The 18,544-nt window shown below is 43.9% G+C and overlaps 1 protein-coding gene across 1 annotated transcript in view; it reads right to left on the reverse strand.

Annotated features, from left to right (window-relative positions):
- Positions 1-2,508: 2,508 nt before the first annotated feature.
- The window catches only part of Kdm5b (lysine demethylase 5B), a 77,134-nt gene continuing 61,098 nt past the window's right edge, over positions 2,509-18,544 (reverse strand). The window contains exons 20-27 of the mRNA XM_028876625.2: positions 16,984-17,122; positions 15,370-15,549; positions 14,348-14,506; positions 11,053-11,538; positions 8,337-8,448; positions 6,293-6,447; positions 4,717-5,037; positions 2,509-4,188 (exon numbers count right to left, since the gene is read on the reverse strand). Of these exons, the coding sequence (XP_028732458.1) occupies positions 4,051-4,188; positions 4,717-5,037; positions 6,293-6,447; positions 8,337-8,448; positions 11,053-11,538; positions 14,348-14,506; positions 15,370-15,549; positions 16,984-17,122 (1,690 nt within the window). The 3' untranslated portion in view covers positions 2,509-4,050. The remainder of the gene's footprint in view (positions 4,189-4,716; positions 5,038-6,292; positions 6,448-8,336; positions 8,449-11,052; positions 11,539-14,347; positions 14,507-15,369; positions 15,550-16,983; positions 17,123-18,544) is intronic.

Below are 18,544 nucleotides of genomic sequence, written 5' to 3' on the forward strand. Positions count from 1 at the left end.
TGAGAAATTTGAGCCACATGCAAAGGACTGAGGACAGAAGGCCACCACGGGAGAAGCCATAAACACTGGTGTTTCAGTCACTGTTGAGGAAGGACACCCCAAATGGAGCTCCCAATGATAGCATCTTCGCTGCTCTTCTGAAGTTCTTCTCCACAAGCAGTATCCCAGATTATTTCTGCAGCATCGTGGCAGGAGGAAACCAAACTCAGGGCCTCACTCATGCTAGGCAAGCATTTTCTGAGCTTCATCCCCAGCTCATGAGAAGATTTTAATATAGGCCGACGCATAGCACAGACTAACACGTCAGTTTGTTACTGAATGACCAGCTCTGGCTTAATGTGTAGTGATCAGTTTAAAATGCCTGTTTACCCCATTACAAGTACATAGGAATCTATTCAGTCAGTTACATGGAGAACCCCAGCAGGACTGGGCCCAGGAAAACAACCACGGGCGCTAAATAACTCTTCATGCCTGTTTCAAGACATAAGCAGGCCTTCATCCCGATTATCAGTGGGAAGAGGGAAATGTAGAAATCCACTACAAAGGCCTCAGGGCTGGAGTGGCTCATGAGGAAAGGTGCTTGGTGCAGAAGCCTGGCAGCCCAATTCCATCCCTGACACCCAGGTAAAGGGAGGAAAGCAAGTGACTCGACCAAACAGACCTTTGGAGTGTAGCCCTGCTGAGAGAAACCCCGTTTCAGCCACTGCCAGGGAAGCATCTACTGTCCTCCAGCCAGTCACAGAGCACCCCAAAGCTGTCTTACTGTCTCAGCTTTCGGAGGCAGTCTAGTACGAAACCCAGGATGGCCTCACACAATCCTCCTGGGTGCGGAGACTACAAGTGTGTGCCACCACACTGTTTAATGGTGGGCAAGCTAGGTACATCTTCACCACTTCTACCAAATCAGAAGATATTAATCTCTCTCTAGGTTTTTTGTTTTGTTTTTAAACAGGGTCTTGCTACTTGACCCAGGCTGGCCTTGAATGGAGGCAAAATCCTCTTTGGGATCACATGCATGTGCCACCATACTGTGTGTGTGTGTACGTGTGCGCAGTGCTGGGGCATCAAGATGAGGGTTTCACAGATGCTGACAGGTACTCTAAGAAATGACATCTCCAGAGCATCTCATTGTCCTAAGTCTCAGCACAGAATGAAGCAGGCTTGTATGACTGTCCCCCACTGGAAGTGGTGCTGCACTCTCCCAGCCCCAAGGGAGCCTCTTGACAGTCAGGTCAAACCAGTGTCACCAGCTCTGAGCTTCAAGGAAAATGAGCTCTTCACTCTGCATAAGAATCCTTCCAGTTAAGTTCCTGAAGTGAGGTGGCGCGTCCTATTCCGGCCTTTGCTAGAGTTCTCTAATCTTGATGTTTGCCCATTCACTGCCTACCCTGACTCACACTCTAACCCTCTCTCCTCCAAGCACAGGGACTGCAGGGCCACTAAGACAGAAACTCAAGTCACTGGCCATTTTACCTTTTCTCAACATATCCAACGTTCCTCTAAGGCAGTGGTTCTCAACTTTCCTAAAGCTGTGACCCTTTAATATAGTCCCTCATGCTGTGGTGACCCCTCAACCATAAAATTTTCTTTGCTATTTCAGAACTGTAATTTTGGTATTGTTATGAATTGTACTGTAAATATCTTTGGAGATAGGTTGGCTAAAGGGCTCTCGACCCATAGGATAGGTTGAGAACCACTACTAAAGTATCAGCAAGCTTCAAAGCTAATGCATAATGAAGTGTAATTTTTTGATAAAGTCTTAGTCTATAGTCAGGTGGCCTAAGTTGGAAACCAAATGTCTCTAACATCTGCAGTATTTGATACTGCACAAAGTAGCATAGATAAACATTTAAAGAACTGAAGAAAACCTAGGTGTCATTTGATTTTGACTCATAGTATGATTTTGTGTAGCTGACACTCAGTGTTATCAACTTGACACATTAAAAAAGAAAAACGAAAAAAAAAAGAAAGAAAAGAAAAACATGATTCCCTCTTGGAGAGGAGACAGTTCAAATCCCCCACTAATGAATTAGCAGCTATCCCAGCAAGGATGCTAATATCAGAGACTGTGCACAAGGTACAGTGATTGCCTGGGCACAAGGCCTTCTCAGTTTGATTCCCTGGCACCACATGAATCAGGCATGGTAGTGTACACCTGTAATCCCAGAATTCAGGGGTAGAGGCAGGACAACCACAAGTTCAATGTCACCCTTGGCTACATGGCCAGCTTGGGGCCACATGAAACTCTTATCTCAAATGAGCAAACCAAACTACTATAAGACCTGGAGGGAAGGAAGGCTTATACTAGATGGGTAAAGTCAGACTTTATTTTTGCAGCAGTCCTTTATTCTTCGAGCCTTTTTTGCTTTTGGTAGTGCAGGGGATGGGATCTAGGGTCTTGCTTATGCTAGGCAAATGCTCTACCACAGAGCTGCACCCCTGGCCTTCAGAGTGCCCTTTTAAAGACAAGAAAAAACATCACAGCAACTGCAGGACACTGCAGATTAATAGGATTATTCTTAAACAGATTTAATCATCTGCATTGCATAAGAGGGACAGTACATTTAAATCTCTGCTACATCACAAACTGGTTTTTGATGTTTTATTAAAGATCTACTAGTTCTACCCACCATCAGGCTTATGGCTATAGACAGTGAGGAAAACAAGGGTCTGGGACAATTTAGGACAAGGAAGCAGGAGCCTGACGTTCTGCTCACCGCGAACTGTTCCCTTTGCAGAATGGAGGGCAACAGCTGGGGGGGTCCACAACCAGTAAGGATGGATGGAAATACAGAGGTGGGAAAGGAATCCCAGGCAGGGAGGGCTGGTAGTCCCAAGTTTTGCTTCAACTGATACAATAAAACCAACTCTCTAAGATGATGAATCACAGCATCTTAACTCTCAACCAAATTTCCCTGACAATTCAAATACGATCAAAAAGCATTCCATAAGGACTTATTTGAAGTTCTGGAGTGATGTAGGGACAACTTCAACATTCTGAGAGCTTATTTATAAAGAGCATGGCTTGAAGGACTGGCTCTGGTCTTTGAAGACAGGGGTTCTTTATTAGCGGGGCATGAAGGCAAGGGCCCATGTAAAGAATCAGGCTATAAAGAGAGAATCTCTGCAAGTTTGAAGCAAACACATTTCTGCTGCAGCCTGCCTGGGGAGAAGCAAAAGCAAGCAACCCTTCCTGGTTCTGTAGGCCCACAAGGTCGAGGGCAGAAGACGCTGTAGTCTAGTGTTACAATAGGACCAAGGATTTATTATTCCACAATATAAACTGCAACATATGATACAATCTTAAAAAAAAAAAAAAAAAAAGAAAGAAATGGGCAGGGACAAAGGCAAACGACAGCCGTGGTGATGACTTACAGCGCAGTCTCTTTCTACATCACTAGTTCATCAGTGACACTAGAAACCAGACATTTGCGTCCTGTACATTAACCGAATGCTAAAGCACCAACACACTGTTGAGAAGTTTGTTTTGTTTTAATTCCAGCCACTGAAACCAACATAGAAGTTATTGCTCAGATAAATAAACCTAGCCTACCAGAAAGAAAAGGAAGCAAAGAAAGAAAGGAACATAAACCCCAAAGTGAAAAACTTAAATTCCCCCAGTGTGGTAACAGAGTGAAGGAGAACAGTTGCTCAGAGGGTTACTGGAATTCTGATGCCCTTTCTGGGCCCTGAAACTGAGTTGGACTCTTAAGCCGGTAAATCCCAGGCAGAAGTATAATGTTAATGCTGTACACGAAAAGGTGCAAACTCCAATACCTTCGAAATCGGTAGAGACCCCTGCAAAAAACAGTCAGCATTTTAAACTTCAACAACCACAAACAGCTCTTAAGGAAAAAAATACAAAAAGTGTCAAAATTTTTTTTAGTTATTTTTTTTTCTTTTTTTCAAAGAGTTCTGGAAAAATGATCCCGCAAGGAATAGAAATAGCACCGTGCACAGGCTGGCTTGACCCAGTCCTGTAGCTTTGCTGAGATTGAGGAGAGCTTCTTGTTGGAGTCCTGAATTACAGGAAGTGAGTGTGTTTTGTTTTTACTTTCGGCTTGGTGCGTCCTTTGCAGTGCAGCGCACACAGATGTAGTCTTCCTTCTCTGCCATCTCTGGAGAGACACCAACACAGACCTGATGAAACCACTGATTGCAGCTGCCATCACACTGGACCCAGTCCACCTGGTTACAAAGAGCAGGGAGATGGGGTGTTCAGAGGAAAAAAATGCCATTCAAAATTGGGCAGGCCAGCCTCAAGACATTCGGGCCGTTTGCCACTAACGGCCACTGTGCCAGCACTGGGGCCTCCGGCACAACAGCTAACCACAGAGTGTAGCTGTCCCACCGCCAAGCAACCGAGGCAGAGTCACTCTTCAGGTTGTGCCTGCTTTGGGGTAGACAGTGCTGCCCTGTGGCCGTAAGCACAAGGGCACTCCATCAGCATCCCTCCCACCTTCCGGGCGCCGGGATGGCGAAAGCTGGAGGAGCGAGAGAAGGAAAAAAGGGAAGAACCAGAGTTTCTTCAAGAAAAGGGAGGAGACCCAGGACCGATGGTTAAAAGCAGAGATATCAGTAGGGGAAACTGAGCAATCCTTTCAGATCAGCTCAAAGCAGACAAGCAGAGGAGAAAGACCCAAGGAGATGAGGTCTAGCTTACAGGGTGTCTGAGTTAAGGGAAAGCACGTCCTCTATGGCCCAAACCTCACTGACCTCATCTCCTTCTGGCTGCAGGCAGCTCGCAGCTGGACAGATGGCATCTTCATCCTCAGAGTCCTCCTGTTCGGAGTAGGATGTGTCTGAGGGCAGGGAGTGAGTTTCAGCATTACGGACTAAGTCATAGCTACGCTCTCTTTCTAATTTGAAATTGTTCATGTCCTTGGGGTGACTCAATTTGATTTTCTTCTTTTGGGGGGTCCGCATTTTTTTAACTCGATCCCACCGTTCACTGGGAAGGCCTTCTCTTTCTGGGCGTCTCTTCAGTTTTCTCTCAAGACTGTTGACTCCATCTCGTTTCCCTCGAAGGCAATCATTCTGGTGGGAGATGGCAATTCAATTTTAGCCTTCAGTTTGCCCATTACTAAAACTGATGCAACTAAAGAAAATACACAACCAAGACCAAATGACCCTTCAGTATATATTGCTTCCTAACTACTACCATACCATCTCTTCACTCCTAGTCCTGAAGAACAACCAGCTTAACTTCCAGGATCCCTCCTCACTGTTTGTGAACGGGGGAGCACTGGGAAAGGGTGTTAGCGACAGGACTGACCCTCAAGGTGGCCCACTGGCACCAGAAGACCCTTCTTTTTACCTTGAGTGAGTGACTAGCTGTTCTGTTTGTGAAGGACATACATTCTAACCCTTTCAGAAGTAAAATTCACTGATTAACTCAGTCTGTAATCAGTCTTCAGGGCACCTTCCATGTGGATCTTTTCATTGTGGCTTCAGTTTTCCTAGTCCTTTTTTTATCCTGACTATATTCTGGGGGGCTTTGTGTGTGACAGGCTCCTTACAGAGCTAGAAGGGAGCAGAGGCTTCTTAACTATTTTGAGACACAGGACATTATAGGGGCTGGGGAAATGGCAGAGCAGTTAATGTTCTTGCCATGAAAGCAAAAGGACCAAAGGGAGCCCCCCAAATCCATGTCAATAACTCAATGGCTGTGGTGGCTTGTCTGTGGTTTCAGCCTTGTAAGGTAGAGACAAGGGATCCCTGGAACAAGATGGCTAGCAAGAATAGCCCATCTGCAAGCTCTTTGTCCAATTCAGAGATCCTATCTCAATGAATCCGGTAGAGAGCAATCAAGGATCCACATGCAGCAGAAACGTATACACATAAACACACATCATACAAAAATACACAGGAGAAGGGTAGTGGTGAGGGGAGGCGGGATGGGGAACAGGACATTACATGTCTTTCAGCACCTAAGATAAACACTCTCAGCCTCTCCATCCACAGTCTTAGCCTCCTGGTTTGGAGAAGAAAAGCAATTGTTATCTAGCATCTTTAAAATCTTTACTAACAAAAGGCCTTTTCAGCTATAATTTTCATCTTATAGCATTGCTTCTACAGAGCAAAATAATCCTACTTCTCACTATACTATCTCAATGGAGTGATGAGAACAGGTCTCTAAAAGAGGAAAAAAGGAAAAACTGAGACATCAACAATCTAAGCTGTGACACCCAAGCTGTCACAGATGTTTCTTTCAGGGTCTGTCCTGTTACAGAACAGAGCTGTGAGGTACACAGTTTGCTGCAGACTTGCTCCCTGGCAGCCTGTCACTCACCTTTTCACTACTGGCTCTGACTGGTGAGCTTCGGTCAGTCTGCTGAGCAGAGCTTGGCTTTGCAAGTAAAGTCTGATAAAGCTCCTGAATTTCAGGAAGGGACACCTGGAGCAGCTGGGCTTCCATCAACAGCTCATTCACTTCTAGACTCACACCTGTTCAAAACAAACCCAATCAAAACGGAAACGGAGAGATTTAGTACGTACACATTTAAGCTTGTCAGGCACACAAGACTGTCCCCATGCCACCTCTGCCTTTCATTGTGGTCAGTTTGTTAGGTTTACATAATGTGCCTAAACCGTATGTGGTAGTTTGAATGTCATTGGCCCCCATAAGTTCATAGGGAGTGGCACTCGTAGGAGGTGTGGCCTTGTTGGAGGAAGTGTGTCACTGTGGGGCGGGCTTTGAGGTCTCATACATGCTCCCGCCACGCCTGGTGTCAGTTCACTTCCTGTACCTGCAGTTGAAGATGTAGGACTCTAGCTCCTTCTCCAGCACCATGTATGCCAGAACATCACCATATCACACCATGATCATAATGGACTAAACCTCTGAACTGTAAGTCACCCCAGTTATACATGTTTTCCCTTTATTACACGTTTTTCCTGCGGTCATAGTGTCTCTTCACAGCAATAGAAACCCTAACTAAGACACCACAATACAACAAAGAGAGGCTAGGGTAGATTCCTAAGACTTTGGTTCCAAGGAAATACCCACTCCATCAGAATTCAATCTTTACCTATTGCTAATACAAAACAGATCCTGTCTTCTGTGTTGACAGATTTCACTATCACAAAAGAAACTGCTGGCCTACAAGGTGGGCCAGGTGGTGATGGCACATGCACTTGAGAGGCAGAGACAGGTTCTCTCTGCAAGCTCGAGGACAGACAAGAAGAAGAAACTGCTAGCCTAGAGCATCAACAAATTGAGTAGAGCAAGGAGCTCAGCCCACATGACTAAACACACTGATAAGAATGACGAAGGGTCACTGAAGCTTTAGGCAGAACTCTAAGGAGGGCTATGTATGGTGGTACACACTTATAATCAATCCCAGCACCTCAGATATGGAAGTAGGAGGATCAAGAGTTCAAGTTCATCCTCAGCTACATAGGGAGTTTGTGGCCAACTCTGGCTAATGAAACCCCCATCTCAAACACACACACACACACATGTGCGAGCACAGAAGAAAAAGAGGACGAGGGTGAGGAGAAAGGGGAAGAGAAAACCAGGTGTGATAGTACACACTTGTAATTATAATCCCAGCACTTGACAGGTAGAATCTGACCATGAGTTCAAGATCATTGTTTGGGGCTGGAGAGGTGGCTCAGAAGTTAAGAGCATTGGCTGCTCTTCCAGAGGGCCCAGGTTCAACTCCCAGTACCCACATGGTGGCTCAGGACTATCTGTAATTACAGTCCCAGGGATCTGATGGCCTTTGTAGGCACTGCATGCATATGGTAGACATACAAGCAGGCAAAACATCCACACCAATAGAATAAAAATAAATAAAAATGCTTAAAAAAAAAAAAAAAAAAAAAAAAAAAGGATCATTTTTGACTAAACATTTGAGGCATTTGAGGCCTTATCTGAAGGAGAAGGAAAAAAAGAGGAAGGAGGTGGGTTTCAAATATGGGGTCCCTCTATTATCCTCTAAAGTCTAAAACAAGAAGGTAGTCCGTGACTTAGCATCTGACCAAAATACATGGTGCTTAGTGTTATCCCTAAGAGTGACAGAGGATGCATTCCTGTATCCTTCGCATTTATAAATCTTCAAGAAAGAGCCATCACTTCACTATGTAGAAACATCCCATAGTAATAAAGGTCTTTGGTTTGGGTTTGTTATTTTTGGAACAGGACCTTGCTATGTAGCTCAAAAGGCCTTGAACTCATAATCCTCCTGCCTCAGCCTCCTGAATGCTGATGTTATACATATGCAACACAATACCTGGCAAGCATACAGTTCTTTAGGATAACAGATCATCTATTACAAAACCTAGGCAAGATGGCCTGTTACTATCTAGAAATATATAACTAAAATACAAACCATGAAGGGGGACACAACTCTGTCCAGCAGAGAAGGGAGACTGTAAATAGGAGCTTCTGTTGTTCCAGTCATCAGGCAAGGAAAAGGATGTCGTACCAGGAGGTTGAGACACCTAACGGAAGAGAAACACCTTATTACAAGGCTTTTACAGATTGGAAACACTCCTACCAGTCCAGTGAAAGTAGCTTCTCAAATAAAAGACTATTTTTTCAGTTAAGTCTCCTCTGTCATCCAACATCGGACAAACCAACCCTCCTAGAAACAAAGACATTCAACTTCTCAATTTTACTCAGACTGATCTCAGAGAGGTGAAAATATTGGGGAAAGAAACCATTTTCTCTCGAGAGAACAGATCAACTCAAGAGTTTCAATGTGTATGCAACTCTTTTTTTTTTTACTCAAAGGGCAGGATGGCATTCACCTGTAAGCCCAGCACTTGAGGGGTGACACAGCAGGGCCAGGATTTGAGGACATCCATGGCTCTATGAAACCCTGTCTCCAAAACAAGCAACAATTGTGTCCTTCCCGTCATTAATAAAGTTAACCTCTCAGCATACTCTTGATAAAGGGATACAGTGGCCCTCCTGCTAGCTACCCAAACAGCAGCAAACACTGAATCACTTGCTGTTTCAGAAGCCTGAAGAGGAACAAATGAAGTAAGACAGGCAGTTTTCAGTCCTTACCTGTGCTCTGGTAAGCACTCAACTCCCGTATCTGTGATCAGCCAAGCCCAAGAATTGTGACTCTCTCCTCCTTTCCTCTCCTTTGTGGTGCTGGGAGTCAAATCCCAGCCAGGCAAACACACCAGGCTATGCCTCGAGTTGTTTAGAGAGATGGGTCTCTACATTGTCCAGCCTGGTCTAAAAAACCTCCCATGCTCAAATGATCCTTACTGCCTCAGTCTTCTGAACAGCTAAGGATACAGGTGAGTTCTACCATGCCCAGTGTGTAAATATCTTTGTTACAGAAATATATTGGGATAGGGGCCAGCAAAATGGCTCAGTAGGTAAGGTGCTTGCAACCATGCCAAATGACCTGAGTTCAATGACCAGGGCTCACAGGATGGAAGGAGAGAGCGGGTTCCTGGGTAGAAGTACACAAACACATAATTGTAAAAACAATTTAAAGGGGCTGCAGGGTTGGCTCAGCAGTTAAGAGCACTTGTTCTTGCAATGGACCTGGGTTCAACTTCCAACACCCACATAGTGCAACTCCAGTTCCAGGGGAATCCAGTGCCTTCTTCAGACCTCTGCAGGCACCAGGCACACACGTGGTACACATGTACATGCAGGCAAAAGCACACCTACACATAAATAATAAATCTTAATTTTTTTTTTTGGTCTTTTGAGACAGGGTTTCTCTGCATAGTTTTGTGCCTTTCCTGGATCTCACCTCGAACTCACAGAGATCCGCCTGCCTCTCTGCCTCTTGAGTGCTGGGATTAAAGGTGTGCGCCGCCACCACCCGGCTAAGATTGACTTGCCATTCTAACTGCACTGTCTTTTCTCTTCCCTCTTTTCCAGCAGCCCATCTACAGCAGACCGGGAAACTGACCATGCACTGCAACATGGTCAGAGAATCTACCTCTTGATAATAAGATCATGAATAGGAACTCGGGGAGAGAGCTCAGTTTGTAACGTGTTTGTCATAAGCATGAACACATGTGTTTGATCTCCAGCACCCACATTAAAGCAAGCAAACGAACAGACCAAACAATAAGTTAGGCATGGTAGCATGTACTAGTAGTGAATCCCAGCACCAGAGAGTAGGGGACAAGCAGATCCTTGGAGCCCAGTGGCCAGGCAAGCTAGCTTAACTGGTGAGCCTTGGATTCTAGTGAGAAAGCCTGTCTCAAAAAAGCAAGGTAGAAAACTCCTAAGGAATCTGCCCAGGGGCCTACACACACAAACCTACACAAAGATGTGCAAATGCATCTGAACCCTTCAAATGCTATTCTCCCTTGAAAGGCTAAAAGAACAAAGAAGGTGGTGGTTTCCCTCTCTACAGTCATTTACATGAAAGGAAAAAAATTTCAATCAAGTAAAAACTTAAAAGGATATGCATAAATTAAACATGCATACAGGTTAACAGAATGAAGTGCACGTGTGCACAACAGAAGAGGATGCTTAAGACTCCTGACAGGGGGGTGCAGTTCAGCTGGTCAAAGTTTGACTCATGCCCGAAGCCCTAGTCTGAGTCCCCAGAACCCAATCATCTCACAGGCCTTTCACCTCAGCACTCAGGAGATAGAGGCAAGAGGACAAAAGCTCAGCACATCCTCAGATACAGTGTGTTTGTGACCAGTCTGACCTAGGTGAGGCCTCATCTCAAAAACAAAGAGCAGGGCCTGCTTGATGGCTTGCTGCATAAGCCTGATGGCCAGAGTTCTCAGAACAAGCCATGGGAAGGAAGGCAAAGGAGAGAACTGTTGGACAGAAACGGCCTTCAGACGTTCCTCCTTAGGCAGTGCCCCCAATGCGTGCATGTGCAGGAGCACACACAGGAATAGTCAAGAATGGTAATTTTTAAGGCAAACAAACAAAAACTTCTGACAATTAGGGACAGAGCAGAGGTGAATGGCCCCTACAGAGAGAAGTGACAGGTAAGTAAGTGCCATGAATGCATGTGACAGGAGGAGAGATGCTCTCAGGAAGGGCAACAGCCGACGGAACCACGGAGCTATGCGGAGGTCAACACCCTACAAACCCAGGCTCACCTTGTTTGTCTCTGGGGTCTGTCCTGCTGAGGCCTGCCATCTGCTAAACAACAGTCCAGAGCCCGCTTGGTCTTGTACAAGTTTTAGATTCCCTGAAGAAAGCAGTTGCTGGGCTCTATGTTGCCAGTTCACGGTTCTTTCAATCATAAAGCGAAGTGCATCCCCCTCAGGAAGACGGACTCGAATTCGCTGTAGGGAGGCCAGCAGGGGCAGAATTTTCTCTAATGGCGGCTTCTCTGACCTCCGACAATGAGGACAAAGCCAAATCCGGGGGCTTTGTGAAATACTGGGTACTGCTACACAGCTAGTGTGGAAAGCATCCCTGCAGAGTTCGCACTGGATCATGGGCATCGCTGGAGTCTTCTGACACAGGCAGACTTTCATCTCCACATCGTCAACAGGGGACAGCAATTTCCCTTCATTGGCAAATCTGAGGGACTGCAAAGCTTCCATCTCTCTTAGGCGAGCTTCCCCAAGAGTGGCCATCTGAAAAGGAGTTAGCCATCAAGGATGTTGTCATGGAGAACTATCCCTCCTCCACAACTCAAGATGCTAAGTTAGATGGGCTCCAGAGTAGACTATTATCTACACTCAAATCTGGAGCAAGATAAGCCACATTCCACTATCACTAAATTTCTGCATGCACAAAATGAATATGCCAACAATATGTACCACACAAGGTCCATGATGAGAATCAAATGAGAGAGATGAGACAAAACACTCTCTGCCTTGCACATAGTAGATACAGTGTGTAATCACTTAACCTACACCACTTGTAAACTTATGGCCTTCAGTAGTTACTTCTCTGGGAAGACTGGCACTGATACTTTCTGTATGCTAATTTCTGACCTTCTCTACTACTTTTCATTCCCTTAGATTTTGTGGCCTTTCAGGAAGGTCGAGACAGAAAAGTCTAGAGCCAGGTGTGGTAGTTCAAGACTGAAAGCATGGCACTCAGGAGGCTAACTAAGACAGGTCAAGTTTGAGTCCAGCCTGAACTATACAATGGAGGTTGGGGGTGCTCAAGCAGTCACCACAGCGGCAGCTCTATGTCTACTGCTATTCACTACTAAGTCATCCACGTGATAAACACGGCAATTAACAGGCTATGAAATTAGTCCCTGACAAAATACTTAAATAGAAAGCCATCTGGGGACAGGTGGGTGGTGCACGCCTTTAATCTCAGCACTCGGGAGGCAGAGGCAGACAGATCTCTGTAAGGTCTATTTAGACCTATTTTTGTTAATGTAATGTCCATATAAGTAGATATGTACATATATATGCATGTATGCTATACATGATAATAAGGTTCCCTCCTACACTTCAGCCATGGAAAGCAAATGACTGACCTCTTAGGACCTTACCATATCCACAGATTATGTACACAAGAGAATCCTTAGACAAGGAGCCCATGTACTAGATGGGCAGACACTAGAATCTATGAAAGATGCAAAGTTGAAATAGGCATTTGTGTTTCGAGGAAAGAACTATCATTTCCAATGAAGTCTTCATAAAATGAACCATAGACACAGTAGCTACCTTGAAAACACCAGAATGGTACTCAAGTAAGTAGCAGACACACAAACATACTCTAAGGGAAAAACAAAACTTTCCTAAGACTTGACTGTCTTTAATAAAGAAGACAAGACTCCAAGGTGTCAAAATTCATAAGACAGCAAGGCAATTCCGTGAGACCCCCAAGAGGTCCAATAGCTACAGCAGAAAAGGTGCTGTGCTATGGCTCATTCTGTCTAGTTCTACAGTGAAGTTTTTATTCAGTCACAAGCTGTGTAATGATGCTTTAGTCAACAGGACAGTATAGCAAAAAGTTTCTCTGGTCCCACACGGCCCCACTGTTGGGAAGAATCTCTCCCACCCACGTCCAGTAGCTGCTTGGTCTCAAGTAAACAGATAGAGGCTTATAATAATTATGAACTGAAGAGCCTATCTATGGCTCAGGCTTCTTGCTTGCTAACTATTATAACTGAACTCAATCCATTTCTATTAATCTATAAGTTGCCACATGGCTGTGGCATTACCAGTTTAGTGACATCTTGCTGTTCCTTAGTAGTGGGGCCAGGCAGGACCAGAGAAACTTACTGCTACAGAACAGTATATACTAGTGATCCTGCTAAGACTATATTGTCTACTGCCATTATAGACATTAGTCTGTATCAGCTGGTATGATACTCATACAATGAGTAAACTGACCAACAATACATTCCCCAGAATTAATCCCATTGTTAAGTGACACAAGACTATAATTTTTTTTTGTGTGTGGGGGGGGGTTTCCTGGCTGTCCTGGAACTCACTTTGTAGCCAAGGCTGGCCTCAAACTCACAGAGATCCACCTGTCTCTGCCTCCCAATTACTGGGATTAAAGGCTGTGCCACCACCGCCCAGCATAAGACTATATTTTTAAGAGGCAATGCTCCAGCTTTTGTCAAGGCCCTCCTTCACCCACTGAGCAATACCAGACGATGCTCTGTCATTAAAGCACCCAAATCTCACAGCTATTCCCTTTTCATCAGGACATTATGCTCCACACACAAATTTTTTGAGAAAGGGTCTTATTACATAACTGACTGGCCTGGAACTCACAGATCCACCTGCCTCTGCCTCCTGAGTCTCACCCCACCCAGCTCTGGTATACTTTTAAAGTATCTCCTATGGCAAGTTAACAAGTTAACTTGTCTCACCTTTCTGGCAGCCTTGATCTCCTAACTAGTATTTCTAGATAAACCGATATGCATTCTCAATATTCAAGACTCAGACTGAGTCAGGCATGGTAACACACACATTTGATCCCAACACTCACGAGGCAGAGGCCAGCCTGGCCCATCTCAAACAAATGAAGACTCAGATTGGATAGCCTACTCCAAATTTTATGCACCTCTGGGGATGTCTTGTATTTTATTATTTTGCAGAATTCAGGAACTCATTAATGCCAGGCAAGTGTTTGACCACCAAATCAGTGTTTTTGTTTTTGTTTTTACAAGACAGGGTTTCTCTGTGTAGCCTTGGCTGTCCTGGAACTCGCTCTGTAGACCTGGCTAGACTCCAACTCCCAGAGACCCACCTGCCTCTGCCTCCCAATTACTGGGATTAAAGGTGTGTGCCACCACAGCCTGGCCCTATCAGCTATCTTTAAACCTCACAATTTTAAAAAATCCTTTCGGCAAACTCAAGCACGTTTCAAGTTATTCTACAAACCATGCCAATACTCCTACCAGTACCTAAAAGGGCAAGAAACTACCCTCCCCAAAACAAGCCAGAAAAAGACATTACTACGCACAGCTGAGGCGGTCTCTTTGCTTTCCATTAAGGCCCTCTCCAGGTCACTCAGACTCTCTAGTTTGGTGCTTTTCTTCTTCCCACTTGGTAGGGGCTCCTTCAACTTTCTCTGTTTCCTTTTCAACCCCAAAAGGCCAATATCACACCTCGGACAAAGCACCTAAAAACGTGAGAGAAAACACAACCATTGTTGAAACAGCTTTCAGATTAGGCAAGTTAAAATTAAAAGCCTAAGTAGTGGGCAGGATGTACATTTCTTATCATCTATCATTTTCTTTGAAATATGCTGCTGAAGTCTGAAAACACTACTCATGTGCATGTGGGTACACACACAAAGAAACGATTAAAAAAGGGGAAAAAAGGAAAGGGGAAGCATGGTTGAAAAAATAAACCATTATTACAGATTTAATTAAGTAAGTAAAAATGTGATAAATGCTGATTCCTACGAAAATGCATGAATACCAGCTTACAAGAAATATAAAAAAAAATACAGCTTAAGCACTTTTTTGAAATTATTAAGTTTACTAAAATGCAGTGGGTAAGATCACTAGCTGCTCTTTCAGGACTGGAGTCCAATTCCCAGCACCCATGTGGTTCACAGCAGTTATAGGGAATCCTGCCTTACACAGGCATTGTACACACATGGTGCAGATATACATGTAGGAAAACACCCACACACATAAAATAAAAATAAGATAAAATGAAAGTAGTGAATCCCAGCCAGGTTTAGATTCTAACTGACCATAAATAGAAACATTTACCCAGCCAGGTATGATGTACACACTTATAGTTCCTAAACATAAGAGAAAGCGCAGAAGACCACGACAACTGCAAGACTGCCTGGCTACAGAGCGAGGCTCTATAGTACAGGAAACAAAACCTAACGGAAAAACGGTCTTCCCTAAACATCAATGGACTACAGCCTACATGTAGCCAGAAGCATTTAAAGGTTGCTAAAAACAACTCACAGTAGACAGATCCACCAAGGAAAGTACTCAAAACTAGAGATGGCTGCAAACTTACCTCTAAAAGAGAATATGGTGAATTCTCAGTCAAGAATGTTTTAGAAGCACATTCTTTCCAAGCCTGAACTTCAGCTACTAGTAATTCCAATTTTGGTAAAGGAGTCAGATGTACTGGGATAGACCGGCCCCTTGCAACAAGTTCAATGAGTGTTTCTAACACTGGCACACGTCCTCCTGCCTAATAAAGTAAGAAACAAATACTTCTATGTAAATTAAGAAAAGCACCATTCAGTCTGGCCAAGATCAATGACCTATGACTTCAACATGTTAAATTCACCAAGAGTGGGGGTGGGGAGGAAAGAGCAACATTTGTTTTTCATTTAACAAATAGCCCACAAATCTAGTTAATGCTAGGCTCTAATAGATAAAAAATTAATGTGAGATAATAATTATTCCTTTTATCTGGTTATTCATACTCTGAATTTATATTTATATCCATTGATAAATTCATCTATCACGCCGGGCGGTGGTGGCGCAAGCCTTTAATCCCAGCACTCGGGAGGCAGAGGCAGGCGGATCTCTGTGAGTTCGAGGCCAGCCTGGACTACCAAGTGAGTCCCAGGAAAGGCGCAAAGCTACACAGAGAAACCCTGTCTCGAAAAACCAAAAAAAAAAAAAAAAAATTCATCTGTCACAGTGGTCCCTATGAACAGTATCAAAGAAATTTACTTCAACATAAATAAATTTGTACTAACCCAAGACTTTTGACTTGCATTTTATAAAAGATTAACAATAGCATTTTACTCCAATTCATTTTGCCAGTAGAATTACTAAAATAATTCAGTATAAACTATTCAGGAAATTAAAATGAGTTAGAAAATCCAATGTTTCTTAAAACTTTGGCACATATAAGAATCATCTGGAAGCCTGGTGGTGGTAGTACATGCCTTTAGGAGGCAGAGGCAGGTGGGTCTCTGTGAGTTCGAGGTCAGCCTGGTCTACAAATCAAGTTCCAGGACAGCTAGAGCTATTACACAGAGAAACTCTATCTTCAAAAACAAAACAAAAATCATCTGGGAAATTCATTTAAATACAATTAACTGGTCCCCATCCCAGAGATTCTGATTCCTATGTCAAGGATAGGTCCATAGGTTAAAAAGAGGGGGACATGAAGAGGAGAGAGAACTCAGCTAAAGGTTATCTAGGGAGTGGGAGAAGAAGTTGGGGAAACTGTCAAAGAACGAAAGACATTTTATAGGACTGGGCTGGAGAGATGGCTCAGAGATTTAGAGCACTGGCTGCTCTTCCAGAGGTCCCAGGTTTAAGTCCCAGCACCCACACTGAAGCCATTTTACAACCATCTGAGAGACGCAGGCTCTAAGAAGCCCGAGGAGACAACCTGCAGGCATGGTCACCACGTGTCTGAGAGCTGTCACATCTTCAGATCCCGGGCTGAGAGGTGTAACACCTGTGAGCTAACGCTCACCTCCCAGGGCTGTGACCAGCTTCTGTTTCCCCTCGCTTATCCCCGCTGCTGTCAACACCTAAGGCAACAAGGACTGCTGCGGACCAGCAGTTGAAAAGCTTCCTTCCTACTTCTGTTTGGGGAGGGCAAAAACCACAGCTAGCTGCACTTATATTCATGACATTTTTTTTTTCTTTTTGAACCAACCTGCAGGGCATCTACATCCTGAAGCCAGTCTCTGGCTCTCTGCACTGAATCTTTCAAGACTGCACCATTGGGCAGATAGGCAGGGATCTCCTCAATTTCCTTTAGTGCTGCAGCAAGACTATTCAAAGAATGTCGTGGTCTACAAAAGCAAAACAAAGACATGTCAGAACTGCATTTTTCTTATACTTACAAAGAGACTAGGAAAATAATTTCTAAACAAATTCATTATGGTAAAAAAAAAAATCTTTATTAATGGCACTGATCAATTAACTCACTTGGAATAATTAAAGAGCAAATAAGATTTTCATCATTATATCTATCTCTGTGTGTGTGTGCGCGCGCCGCGCGCGCGCGCGCGCGCCTGCAGAGGGCACCAGAAGCCCTGGAGCTAGAGTTTCAGGCACTTGTGAGCTTGGTGCTGGAATCTGAGCTTGTGTGCAATGACAGAGCAGAAGGCACTTTTAACAGGTGAGCCCCAGATTCCAAAACTGGATTTTAGTTCTATCTGTCCCTGATTTTATGATATAACACGAAGTTCTACTGCATAAAGTAACACACAATTAGAAATCTCTTCTGTGTTAAGCTAGTAAGACGTCAAGAATCAGCCGGGCGGGGGTGGCGCATGCCTTTAATCCGAGCACTCGGGAGGCAGAGGCAGGGGGATCTCTGTGAGTTCAAGGCCAGCCTGGGCTACAAAGCGAGTTCCAGGAAAGGCGCAAAGCTACACAGGGAAACCCTATCTCAAAAAAACAAAAAAAAAAAAAGCATCAAATAAACTAAGAAAATGTAAATTTTCAAAAAAAAAAAAAATTCACATCCTCTACTCAATGACCACTATTTATAAGAATACAAAACAGGGGGTTGGAAAGATGGCTCAGTGGTTGAGAGCATTGACTGCTCTTCCAGACCCGGGTTCAATTCCCAGCACCCACAAGACAGCTCACAACTGTCTGTAACTCCAATTCCAGGCCTTCTGACACCCTTGCACAAACATACATGCAGGTGAAAATCCAATAAACATAAATGACGTCATTTTCACCACTGGAGCAGATAGCTAACACACCTCAATCTAAAAGTCTAATCAGATTAACATCCTGACTGACTCAGCAATACTAAAAGTTATTTCTACTGAAGATACTCAGCATTATCATCACTGCATAGAATAAACAAGTACTCTCAGACATTTGTCTTTCATGACTCTGAATTCTATTAATTAACTGTAAGTTTGAATAGTTGCACATTATTTGTAAACTTTTTCTTCTCCCAAAGATAGTATCATTGGAAGTATAGGGAGATTTCATTTAATTTTATCTTTAAAAAAGTCATTTCTGGGGGCTGGAGAGATGGCTCAGCAGTTAAGAGCACTGACTGCTCTTCCAGAGGACCACGATTCAATTCCCAGCACTCACATGGCAGTTAACAAATGTCTAACTCACAGACATTTATTTTTATTTATTTATTTATTTATTTATAAAGCAAAACAATAATGCACATAAAATAAACAAATAAATTATAAAAAGTTCTTTCCATCTAAACCATTTATTTCATAAGCAGTAAAATA

The sequence above is a fragment of the Peromyscus leucopus genome, chromosome 15 (assembly GCF_004664715.2).
Source record: "Peromyscus leucopus breed LL Stock chromosome 15, UCI_PerLeu_2.1, whole genome shotgun sequence".
Lineage (NCBI taxonomy): Eukaryota > Metazoa > Chordata > Mammalia > Rodentia > Cricetidae > Peromyscus > Peromyscus leucopus.